The sequence below is a fragment of the Heterocephalus glaber genome, unplaced genomic scaffold (genome assembly GCF_053883595.1).
Source record: "Heterocephalus glaber isolate CG9 unplaced genomic scaffold, H.glaber_assembly_v1.0 deba00001571, whole genome shotgun sequence".
Taxonomy (NCBI): Eukaryota; Metazoa; Chordata; class Mammalia; order Rodentia; family Bathyergidae; genus Heterocephalus; species Heterocephalus glaber.
Window position 1 is genome coordinate 2209397 of NW_028258356.1, and position 12300 is coordinate 2221696.

General features: G+C 36.9%; 1 protein-coding gene and 1 long non-coding RNA gene across 4 annotated transcripts in view; one reads left to right on the top strand and one right to left on the bottom strand.

Moving 5' to 3' along the window:
* Ptprb (protein tyrosine phosphatase receptor type B) overlaps positions 1–12300 on the bottom strand; it is a 131851-nt gene that overhangs the window by 70424 nt on the left and 49127 nt on the right. For all 3 annotated transcript variants that reach the window (XM_087192422.1, XM_004845046.3, XM_004845047.3), the window contains one exon: positions 11163–11423. In XM_087192422.1, the coding sequence (XP_087048548.1) occupies positions 11163–11423 (261 nt within the window). The remainder of the gene's footprint in view (positions 1–11162; positions 11424–12300) is intronic.
* LOC147823654 (uncharacterized) overlaps positions 1–12300 on the top strand; it is a 49215-nt gene that overhangs the window by 2872 nt on the left and 34043 nt on the right. The gene's annotated exons all lie outside the window — the stretch shown is intronic.

The following is a 12300-nucleotide window of genomic DNA, read 5'->3' on the forward strand; positions in this document are numbered from 1 at the left end:
ATCTCCATACTGATTTCCACAGTGCTTGCACCAGTCCACACTCCCACCAGCAGTGGAGCAGGGTTCCTCTTTCCCCTCAGCCCTGCCAGCATTTGTTATGGGTTGATTTCATGATAGCAGCCATTCTTTCTGGAGTGGAGTAGAATCTCAGTGTTGTTTTCATTTGCATCTCTCGAATGACCAGTGATGTTGAACATTTTTTCATGTATTTATTTGCTATTTCTACTTCTTTGTCAGAGAAATGTCTGTTCATTTCAGATGCCCATTTTTGGATTGGGTCTTTAAATTTGGGAGGTCTGATCTTTTTAAGTTCTTTATAGATTTGAGATAGTAGACCTTTGTCTGAGGAAGAGCAGGTGAAGATTTTTTCCCACATTGTGGGTTGTCTCTTCACACTGCTGGTGGTTTCTCTTGCTGTGCAGAAGCTTTTTAATAAGAAGAGATCCCACATGTTGATTGTTTGTGCTAGTTCACGGTCAACTGAGGTTTTGTTCATAAAATCTTTTCCTACATCAATGTCTTCAAGAGTTCTACCTAACCTCGATTCCAACTGGATCAGAGTTCTATTTTAATATTTAGATCTTTAATCTATTTTGATTTTAGTTTAGTGCATGGTGAGAGATATAGGTCTAGTTTTAATCTTTGGCAAGTTGAAGCCCAATTTTTCCAGCACCATTTATTAAAGAGGCTATCTTTCCTCTAGTGAGTGTGTTTGGCTCCTTTATCGAAGATGAGATGGCTGAGTGTGTCTGGCATTGTTTCTGCATCTTCTAATCTGTTCCACTGGTCCTCAAGTCTGTTTCTTTGCCAGTAGCATGTCGTTTTTATCACAGTAGCTTTGTAGTATAGTTGCAGGTTGGGGATTGTGATACCCCTTGCCATGTCTCTGTTACCTAGAATTGCTTTTGCTATTGTGGGTCTCTTCTTGTTCCAAATGAATTTTTGGATTGTTTTCTCAAGGTCCATGAAGTATGCTGCTAGAATCTCAGTTGGAATTGCATTAAATCTAGATAGCAGTTTTGGAAGTATGGCCATCTTCACTATATTAATCCTTCCTACCCAGGAGCAGGGGATGTCTGTCCATTTTCTGATATCATCTTCAATCTCTCTTTTCAGAGTGCCATAGTTTTCAGAGAAGAAGTCTTTGATTTCTTTTGTTAGGATGATTCCTAGGTATTTCAGTTTTTTGGATGCTATTGTGAAAGGAATCGTTCACCCTATTTCTCTCTCAGTGAGTCTGTCATTGGTGTAGAGGAAAGCTATTGATTTCTGTGTGTTGACCTTGTAACCAGCTACTTGACTGAATTTAGTTATTAAGTCTAGAAGACTTTTGGTGGAGTTCTTGGGGTCTTCTATATAGAGTATCATGTCATCTGCAAATAATGACAATTTGACTTCTTCATTTCCTATCTTTATTCCTTTTATTTCTTTCTCTTGTCTAATTGCCGTGGCTAATGTTTCCAGAACTATATTGAACAAGAGTGGTGATAGTGGATATCCTTGTCTTGTTCCTGATTTTAGTGTGAAGGATTTCAGTTTTTGACCATTTAGTATGATATTGGCTGTTGGTTTTTCATAGATGGCTTCTATCAGTTTGAGGTAGAGACCATCTATTCCAATTTTTTGTAGGGTTTTTATCATAAATGCATGTTGGATTTTGTCAAATGCTTTTTCTGCATCTATGGAGATAATCATATGGTTTTTGTCCTTGACTCTATTGATATAGTGTATTACATTGATTGATTTGTGTATATTGAACCATCCCTGCATCCCTGGGATGAATCCCACTTGATCAGGGTGTATGATCTTCTGCATTCTGTTTGCCAGTATCTTATTAAGGATTTTTGCATCTATGTTCATTAGTGAGATTGGCCTATAGTTCTCCTTTTCGGTTGGGTTTTTCTCCACTTTGGGGATCAAGGTGATGCTTGCTTCCAGGAATGAATTTGGGAGTATTGCTTCCCTTTCAATTTCATTGAAGAGTTTAAACAGTAGTGGCAACAGTTCCTCTCTAAATGTCTTGTTGAATTCAGCAGTGAAGCCATCAGGGCCCGGGCTTTTCTTAGTTGATAAGTTTTTAATTACATTTTCAATTTCATTGGTTGATATTGGGTTGTTTAGAATTTTTAGGTCTCCTTCGTTCAACTTTGGTAATTCATATGTTATCTAGGAATCTGTCCATTTCTTCTGTGTTTTCCATCTTATTGGCTTATAGGTTCTGGAAGTAGGTATTGATGACCATCTGGATTTCTGCTGGGTCTGTTGTAATTTCACCCTTTTCATTCCTAATTGCATGGATTTGGGCCTTTTCTTTCCTTTTTCTGATAAGGTTGGCTAAGGGTTTTTCAATTTTGTTTTTTCTTTCAAAGAACCAACTCCTGGCTTCATTGATTTTTTTGTATCATTCTCTTAGTCTCCATTTCATTGATTTCTCCTCTGATCTTTATAATTTCCTCCCTTGTATGAGCTTTGGGGTTGTCCTGCTCTTCTTTTTCTAGAAGTTTGAGGTGCAGCATCAGGTTATTTAATTGGGCTCATTCTGTTTTCCTAATATGTGTATTCACTGCTATGAATTTCCCTCATAAGATTGCTTTCATTGTGTCCCATAGATTCTGATATGTTGTATTGTCATTGTCATTTAATTGAAGGAGCTATCTGATTTCTCCTTTAATTTCCTCTGTGACCCATTAGTTATTCAGAAGTGTGTTGTTCAATTTCCATGTGTTTATGACATTTTTTGCTTTTCTTTTGCTATGGATCTCCAATTTCATCACACTATGATCTGATAATATACAGGGGATAACTTCAGTTCCTTTGCACTTACTTAAACATGTTCTATGTGTGAGTATGTGGTCTATTTTGGAGAATGACCCATGTGCAGCTGAGAAGAATGTGTATTCTGATTTTGTGGGGTGAAAGACTCTGTAAACATCTGTTAAGTTCATTTGTTCAAGAGTTTGATTGAGTTCTAGTATTTCATTATTTATTTTTAGTCTAGTTGATCTATCTATTTGTGACAGTGGGGTGTTGAGGTCCCCCACTACAATTGTATTAGTGCATATATGACTTTTCATGTCCATTAGTATTTGTTTTATAGAGTTGGGCACACTCATGTTTGGTGCATAGATATTTATGATTGTCATCTCTTCCTCTTGGATTGTTCCCTTTACAAGGATGTAGTGTCCTTCTTCATCTCTCTTAATCACTGTTGGTTTGAAATCTACTGGATCTGCAAAGAGGATAACTACTTCTGCTTTTTTTCAGGTTCCCATCGCATGGAGTATTGTTTTCCACCCTTTAACTTTCAGTCTATGAGTTTCCTTTTGAATTAAGTGTGTTTCTTGTATGCAGCATATTGTTGGATTTTGCTTCTTGACCCATTCTGCCAGGCCATTTCTTTTGATTGGTGAACTGAGACCATTAACGTTGATGGTTATAACTGAAACGTATTGACTTGTCATTGCCATGACTTTTTCTTTTTGTTGGGTTCTCCCCCTTTACATTTAATTTCTTGTCATGCCAGATGGGTTCACTCTGTTTTGCTTCCTGGGGTTGTGATCCTCAATGTCAGTTCCTAGGATATTGTGTAAAATTCTTTGGAGTGCTGGTTTGGTATTCATGAAGTTCCTAAGGTGCTCTTTGTCATGAAAGTATCTTATTTCTCCATCCATTTTGAAAGATAGTTTTGCAGGGTACATTAATCTGGGTTGGAGGCTGTTTTCTTCTAGGGCTTGGAATATGTCACTCCAAGCTCTTCTTGCCTTGATGGTTTGTGTTGAGAAGTCTGCTGTGATTCTGATGGGCTTTCCTTTGTATGTGATTTGTTTCTTTTATGTCACTGCTTGGAGAACTGTGTTCTTCTGTTGAGTTTCTGGAATCTTAGCAATTGTATGCCTATGTGTAGATTTTTTTTGATCAAGGCTATTTGGAGTCCTATATGCCTCACTTATCTGTATGTCAAGCTTTTTTCCCCTGCTGGGGAAGTTTTTGCCATTATTTCTGTGAAGAGTTATTTTTATGTCATCTGCACTCTCTCCTGTTTCTTTATTAACTCCAATCAGTCTTATGTTATTCTTCTTTGAATCATCTAGCAGCTGCTGGATTGATTTCTCATATTCCCTTATAATTTTGAAGCAATTTTTCTTTTCCTGGTCACTAATTGCAATCTTATCTTCTATATCTGAAATTCTGTCCTCACATTGGCTCATTCTGCTGTGTAGACTTTCAATGGAGTTTTTCATGTCCTGGAAATCTATTTGCATCTGTTTTATGGATTCCATTTGTTTATGTTGGGATTTCATCATGTTCCTCAGCTCCTCTCTAGATTTATTAATCATGTCTTGCACTGGGAGCACAATTTCTCCTGTTGTCTGAGAAATTATTTCTGATTTCATTTTTTCCAGATCCCCTTTTGTTGCCAGTTCAGTGGGTCCAGGTGGTTGAGTATCAGAGTGTTCCATCTCATTTCCCTTTGGGGTTGCTGTGGGTGATCTGGAAGTCTGGTTTTGAGACTTATTTATGTGTTTTCTCATTTTGACATGGTGGGGGGCCTGTTGGCACCTGCACGGATTACCTCCTGTGAGCTGGGAGAGGTGGGACAAGGGCCAGGAGCAGCGGTAGGGATGGTGGCCCAAAAGCCCTTTCCTGTGGGCTACGAGCAGCGGGAGGGATGGTGGCCGGGAAGCCCCTTCTTCTGGACCAGGAGCAGTGGGACAGTGGCTCAGAAACCCCTACCTCTGGGCTGGGAGCAGCGGGACTCAGTACCATGGTCTGGTGGTCCGGTGTCTTTTGCGTGTTTGTAGTGTGGAACCAGGTGGCTGTACAGAGGAGCAGGGGTGGTGGGAGGTGTCCAGTGGATTGTTGCAGGGGCGTGGGCTGATTCGGCGTGTTCTGCGTGACTCAGGACCTCAGTAGGGTGTGCACCGACCTGCCTGCTTGCAGCGGGGGTATTCCTATTTTAAATTTTAAATAATGAAGACTGCTATATTTGAAGATTCATTTAATATGATATATTTCTGTCCTTACCTCCATGAGAATTCAAAGCCATCTAATCTATCTGAGCCACTGACTCTTATGGAGTGGTACCGGCAAATCCCTTCAACTTGGTGATAAGGTTATGGTCTAGCACACTGATTAGTTCTTTACTGGCACATTCTCAAAGGGAATTATACATAAAAGTGTTAACAATAATATAAACTATATTATCATCTATAAAATAATAATGATAATATAACAGCTACTGAATGCCTACTCTGCACTGAATGTATTATAGGACAAATTTGATCTATTATTCTTTTTACTAAGGAAAGAACCAACTACCATAAAATGTAAGTTTTTAGCTTATAGCTAAGTACAGACAAGTAAGCAACTCAGGGATATGTCTAACCTCTAAGTTTGTTATGACCTTTTCCTAATTAACAATTACTGTTACTTCCAAGCTATCCATGAACAAATCTTATATACAGATATTGATGTTGGCACTTGGTCAAGATATATTCTTTGTGCCTCTTTCTTCAACCATAAGATGAGAACTTTGGCATACTTCTTCTCTGAGTTTGTTGACTTTTGCATCGATACAAATATACTCATTTAAAAATGCTCCTATATATGGATCAGAATATTCAATCCCAACTTTTAAATTTTATATAAAAAACAAAAGAACTATAATGATCAAAATAATTTTGGGAAAAAAAAGAACAAAATTGGAGGACTAAAATCATCTGATTTTACTAGAGAACCACAGTAATTAAGGCAGTAAGATACAAGCAAAGGACAAAGGGGCACATATTTGATGGGACAGAATTGAAAGTCCAGAAATAGATAACAAATATATAGTCAATTGATGTTTTTCAAAACAGAGATGCAAAGGCAATCTAGTGGAGAAAGGATAGTCTTTTCAAAAACTAGTTCTGGAATTACTGGTATTAGATATCCATATGCAAAGAAGCCTTGATACCATATATTAAAATGTACCCAAAATGTTGGATAGACCCAGATTTAAAGCCTAACACTAAAAATCTTCTAGAAAAAAATTTTTTGTGATCATGTGTTAGGCATAGATTTTTTTGGTATGATACCAAAAGTATGACCTATGAAAGAACTAATAAATTGGACATTAAATTCAGGTACTTCTACTTAACAAAATATACTAATAAGATGAAAAAAAAAGCCAGAGACTGGAAGAAAATATTTTCAACTCTCATTTCTGACAAAGCACTTGTGGTTAGCATAAAGAACTGTTAAAACTCTATGATAAAAAAGCAACCCAAAGGAGGAAATGGGTAAAATACTTGAAAAGAAACCTCCTCAGACAAGATAAACAGATAGTGAATAAGCATATGAAAACATTCTCACATGCCCTAGATATTAGGGAAAGATAAATTTAAACCACATGAGATACCACTACCTACCTATTGGAATAGCTTAATTGTAAAAGAAACTGACAATACCAAGTGCTGCTGAGGATGTGGAGAAACAAGAAATCTCATACTTTGTTGATGGGGATTCATATCCTGAAGTTTGAGACTAGCCTGGGCAGCATCTCAAAAAAATGAATACACAAATAAATATATAAAATAAAATTTCAAAACCAGTGTGGAAAAACATTGGCAGTTTCTTAAAAAGTTGAACATACATATATGATATGACACAGATATAGAGTAGTGGGGATAGGAAAATAATCTTAGGTCTAATACAATGGTCTGACTCTCCAGTTTTTGCAGTATGATGAGCTAGGACCATGAAAACTCCTCTGATAAACACAAGATACACATTGGATGAAATATAAAAAAGTAATTAGTTGGGTGTTGTGACACATTTCTGTAATTCCAACTGTTTAGGAGGCTGAGTAGGAAGATCACAAGTACAAGGTAAGCATGGGCCAATTCTTGAGACCTTATCTCAAAGTGAAAAATGAATAGGGTTGGGGATGTAGTTCAGTGGTAAAGCACCCTGGGTTCCATCCTCAGTACCACACACATGTACAAAAATAAATAAATAAATAAATAAATAAATGTATGTATGTATGTATGTATGTATGTATGTAATGAACAAATGAGTTATTACGAATGTAAGCTATTCTGGGAGGCTACAAAGTAAGTGAAAGAGAGGTAACTGGATCACTGAAGCAAACTTGCCTTAGGGAGATCTTTCAAACATAAATTTAAGCTTTGATTTAATAACATTTCAGAATCTCAAAAGTGAGACGTAAAATGCAGGACCTTGTCAGGCTGAATAAGCTTATAGGTGACTCTGCATAACACTGGATCCTAAGAGACTACATTCCAAGTGTAAGCGAAATTAATATTCCATCTCTATTCTGCATGCCACCCCAGCCTTCTTAGCCTTGGGTGGAGAAAAATATCTTCTTCGAGAATTCATAATTTTAAGGTAACTCAAGGTATTTATAACTTGAAGTCATAGAATCTGGTGTTCAAAAAACCTCACGTTGACAACTTCTATTAAAGTAGGTCTTGGTTGACAGTGGTCCTGTGCACTTGAAAAAAATCAAGTTAAAAAAAAATCCTCTTTTTGAAATCCATCTTCGAACAAGGCCTCAAAGAATTCTTAGTATAAAATTCCAAGGAATATGAACTTGTAGCAAAAAAAAAAATCAGAAATGTCTAAGGAATAAAACATCATAATCAAAAGGCAGCAAAATCAGAAGAGTGCAAGATTTAACTCCTGAAGATTTCAGATATTATAATGATCAAACAAAATGTAAAAAAATTTTTTCTGGTACTGGGTATCGAACTCAGGATCTTGCGCTTGCCAGGCAGGCATGGTGCCTACAACTCCAGCTCCTAAAACAAAGATTTTAATTTCTAATGCTAATAAAGAATGAAAATACAACTAAAGAGCAAAAGATCACAACATAGATTTGAAACAGAACCAAAGAGGGTATTTAAAAATGAAAAGCATAGCGATTAAAATCAATGAGTACATTTAAATTGGAGGAATGACATTATCTGAAAATAGCAAGATAAAAAATATATGTACATGTAGATCACCATTGTGAAACAAAAGAACATCAAAAGTAAAGAGTAGTTCTTAAAAATAATCGTATTAAACAGACAGATTTCTCATAGTAAAATAGGAATTAGATTGACAACTAACTTTTCAACAGCAACAATAGCTGGGCTTGGTGGTGCATGCCTGTAATACTAGCACTCAGGAGGCTGAAGCAGGAGAATTGTTGTCAGTTTGAGGCCAGCCTGGGCTACATAGTGAACTCAAGGCCAGCCTGAACTATATATTGAGACCCTGTCTCAAACAATAACAACAACAACAACAACCAGTAGCAGCAGCATCAACAAAAAAGTCTAGAATAACATCTTCAAAGGGCTAAGAGAAAATCCTTTCAGCATTACATCAAAACATAAGATAATACCTTGCCAGACTGAGAGCTATATAAAAACATGCTCAGGTTAGTGCATGGTGATAGGTATGGGTCTAGTTTCAATCTCTGGCAGGTTGAAATCCAGTTATTCCAACATCATTTATTAAATAGGCTATCTTTCCTCCAATGATGGTGGTTGGCTCCTTTGTCAAAGATGAGGTGGCTGAGCATGTCTGGAGTTGTTTCTGCGTCTTCTAATCTATTCCACTGATCCTCAGGTCTGTTCCTTTGCCAGTACCATGCTGATTTTATCACAGTAGCTTTGTAGTATAGTTTCAAGTTGGGGATTGTGATACCCCCAGCCATGTCTCTGTTGCTTAGAATTGTTTTAGCAATTGTAGGTCTCTTATGGTTCCAAATGAATTTTTGGATTGTTTTCTCTAGTTCTGTGAAGTATATTGTTGGAATTTCAATTGGCATTGCATTGAATCTATATAGTAGTTTTGGAAATATGGCCATTTTCACTATATTGGTTCTTCTTACCCAGGAGCAAGGGATGTCTTTCCATTTCCTTGTATCCTCTTCAATCTCTTTTTATCAGAGTGCTATAGTTTTCAGTGTAGAGTTCTTTTGCTTCCTTTGTTAGATTGATTCCTAGATATTTCATTTTTTGGATGCTATTGTAAAAGGAATTGTTTCCCTATTAAAGATATAAATATTAAGACAGAAACACTAAACTTGCTGGAAGATAAGTGAGGTAGAACTCTTGAAGACATTGGCATAGGAAAAGACTTCATGAACAAAACCTCAGCATCACAGGAACTAGCAGAAAGAATCAACAACTGGGATCCCATCTTATTAAAAAGCTTCTGCACTGCAAAAGAAACCAGCAACGGAGCTAACAGACAACCTACAATATGGGAAAAATATTTTAGCAGCTGTACCTCAGACAAAGGACTACTATCTAGAATATATAAAGAATTGAAAAAAATCAGACCCCCCAAATTCAAAGACCCAATTCAAAAATGGGCATCTGAAATGAACAGACATTTCTCAGACAAGGAAGTAAAAACAGCAAACAAATATATGAAAAAATGTTCAGCATCACTCGTCATTCAAGAGATGCAGATGAAAACAACAGTGAGATTCCACCTCACCCCAGAAAGAATGGCTGCTATCAAGAAATCAACCAATAACAAATGCTGGTGGGGTTGTGGGGAGAAAGGAACCCTTCTCCATTGTTGGTGGGAGTGCAGACTGGTGCAACCACTGTGGAAGTCAGTATGGATATACCTCAAAGAACTAGGACTAGAGGTCCCATTTGACCCAGCTATTCCCCTGCTGGGTATCTTCCCCAAAGAATTAAAAGAATCATACCACAGTGATATATGTGCACCCATGTTCATAGTGGCACAGTTTGTAATAGCTAAAGCTTGGAAGCAGCCCAAGTGCCCATCAACTGGAAACTGGATAAAGAAAATGTGGGTTTTTAATAAAATAGAGTACTACTCAGGCATAAAGAATGAAAAACTAGAGTCATTTATAGCTAAATGGATGCATATTGAGGCCATACTCTTAAGTGAAATAAATAGGACACATGTGTAAATACCAAATAGTTTCACTAGTGTAAGAAACTGATAGTGTAAACAAGAGTTAAAATGAATAATTGATAATTTGAAATAGGAAAAAAGGTCCAAAGATGAAGGAGTGAAGGGAGGGGAAGGGGAAAGGAAAAGAGGGAAAGTAAAAGCTATGAGAAAAGAAAAAAAAAGGAAATGAAATCTATGTAAATAGGGAAGGGTGGAGGGGGTGAAGGGTGCACAGGTAATAGGGAAAAAAATAAGAACCAAGATATATCATGTACAGGTACAAACACCCAAAGATAAATGTAAATGAATTGTATACCTAAAGTATACCAATAAAATGTACCAACAAAATTAATTGAAAAAAAAACATGCTCAGAAAAGCAAAAGTGGAGAGAGAGTTTCCCTATGAACTCTCAAAGAAATTTGAGCAATGTCCTTCAGGATGAAGGAAAAGGATATCATGTGTAACTCCTAAAATACAGAAAGGAGGGGAAAAGTGGTAAATTGGTAGACAAATCTAAGAGGATAAAACAATTATTCTACTCTGCATAAAAAATTGTTATATTTTTGTGCAGATCAAAAAAGGAGAGGGAAATACAGGTTATTAATAGCATGTAAATTGGAAAGGTGCATTGCTGAGGACATTGTTCTTATTTCACTGAGAAAATGAGAGCAATTGTAGAATAACAGCTCTACAGTACATCTATCCATCTACTGGTATCTGCACCCAAATACTTTCTTCCCCAGCTAACACTGAAGTTAAATTACTCATACTCCTTTCTAAAGCCAATGCCTTCACTTGTGGTCTAAACCCCAATACTACTTGCTACACGCAGAATGACAGCAAGAGTTTCCCCTCTTTACATCATCACCCTTTATCTCTCTTCTAATCATTCCCATCAGCTTAAAACATGCTATTACTTTTTCTAAGCTTAAAAAAATGATCCTTTCAACCACACTCCCTCTACTCTATGCTGTTCTATTTCTCTGCTTTCTTTTGTAACAAGAGGGGGTTATTCTCTACTGTGTTCCAATTTTAGCAAAACAAACCCAAGCAAAGTAAATAGAAGGAAATAATGAAGAAAAGAGCTGAACTTGATAAACAGAAAACACAATAGAAAGGGCCTATAAAACAATGAGAAGTATATAATAGGCATATAATAAACACTTGCAATTGCATTTTAAATAATCCAGCAGTCAGAACACTGTAAAATCTAAAATTCATAAAGATTAATTACCTGTTCTTCCTTTTATTGAAGAGGAATTTTTCAAGTCTCCACTGATGCTGGTGACTGTAGCTGTGTATTTTCGTCCAGGCACCAGATCAGTGAAAGTGAATTCTTTGGTGTCTTTGGAGAGGGACTTGTGGATGAGTAAGAGGTCTCTGTCAGCCAGGGAAATGATGTACTTCTCCCACTCTGCTACAGGTGTCTGCCACATGATGCCCAGTGAGCTTTCATTGGCATGTTTGACCCGAAGCTGGAGGACAGCCAGGGGAACTGAGGAAAAAAGCAATGGAGACTTGGAAAAAAAGCATTGATTGCCTTAGACACACTTTTAAAATATTCTTTAGGGAGCTGTTCTCTTTCATCCTCAGGAGCATTCCAGTTCAACATTTCCTTTCTAGATGCTTATGAGTATTAAGAGGAAGGGATTTTAAGAGGAAGGGATTAAGAGGAAGCATCTTATCACAAGAAACTTGGCTTATAAACATAACCAGAAACAAGGATTCAAAAGAATACTGTTGGAAATTACCAACACTTGTTGTAAAGTCATTTATTTTTGATCATATATTACTTTACTAGAGTTTATCTTGCCCTGTGTATTTTGTGATACAAAAATATTTACCACAATCCTATCATCCACAACCCCATAAGGGAAAGTCTATGTTTGAGGGTTTAGGTCGAGTGAAGAGTATTTATTACCTCTCATAATATGAAAAGACCAAGTACTTTTGGCGGGGGGGGGGGGACCAGGGGTCAAACTTGGGACCTTGCACTTGTGTGGCAGGTGCTAGAACCACTGAGCTAAATCCCCAGCCACAAGACCAAGGACTTCTTTCTCTCTTTTCTAAGGAGGAAAAGCTACTTTGTCATAAAAGAGAGAGGTGGCTGGTAAATAATAATGGTGGCTGGTTAAGAACATCTCTTACCAAAAGGATCAAAGCTGTTTTCACTTCTTTAAAAATTTTATGACTACAATTTTTAGGAGATATTACTAACAGCAAAGTGTTGGTGCCACAGACCAAAAGGAATAACCATTTATGAAAGAATCAAGTGTGTAAAATTATATCGTGATTTCTGCATCAAAGGAATTTTCTATAATTCTATCCCAATTGAACACTGCATCTTTCTTCTCCAGTTTATAGCAATAATT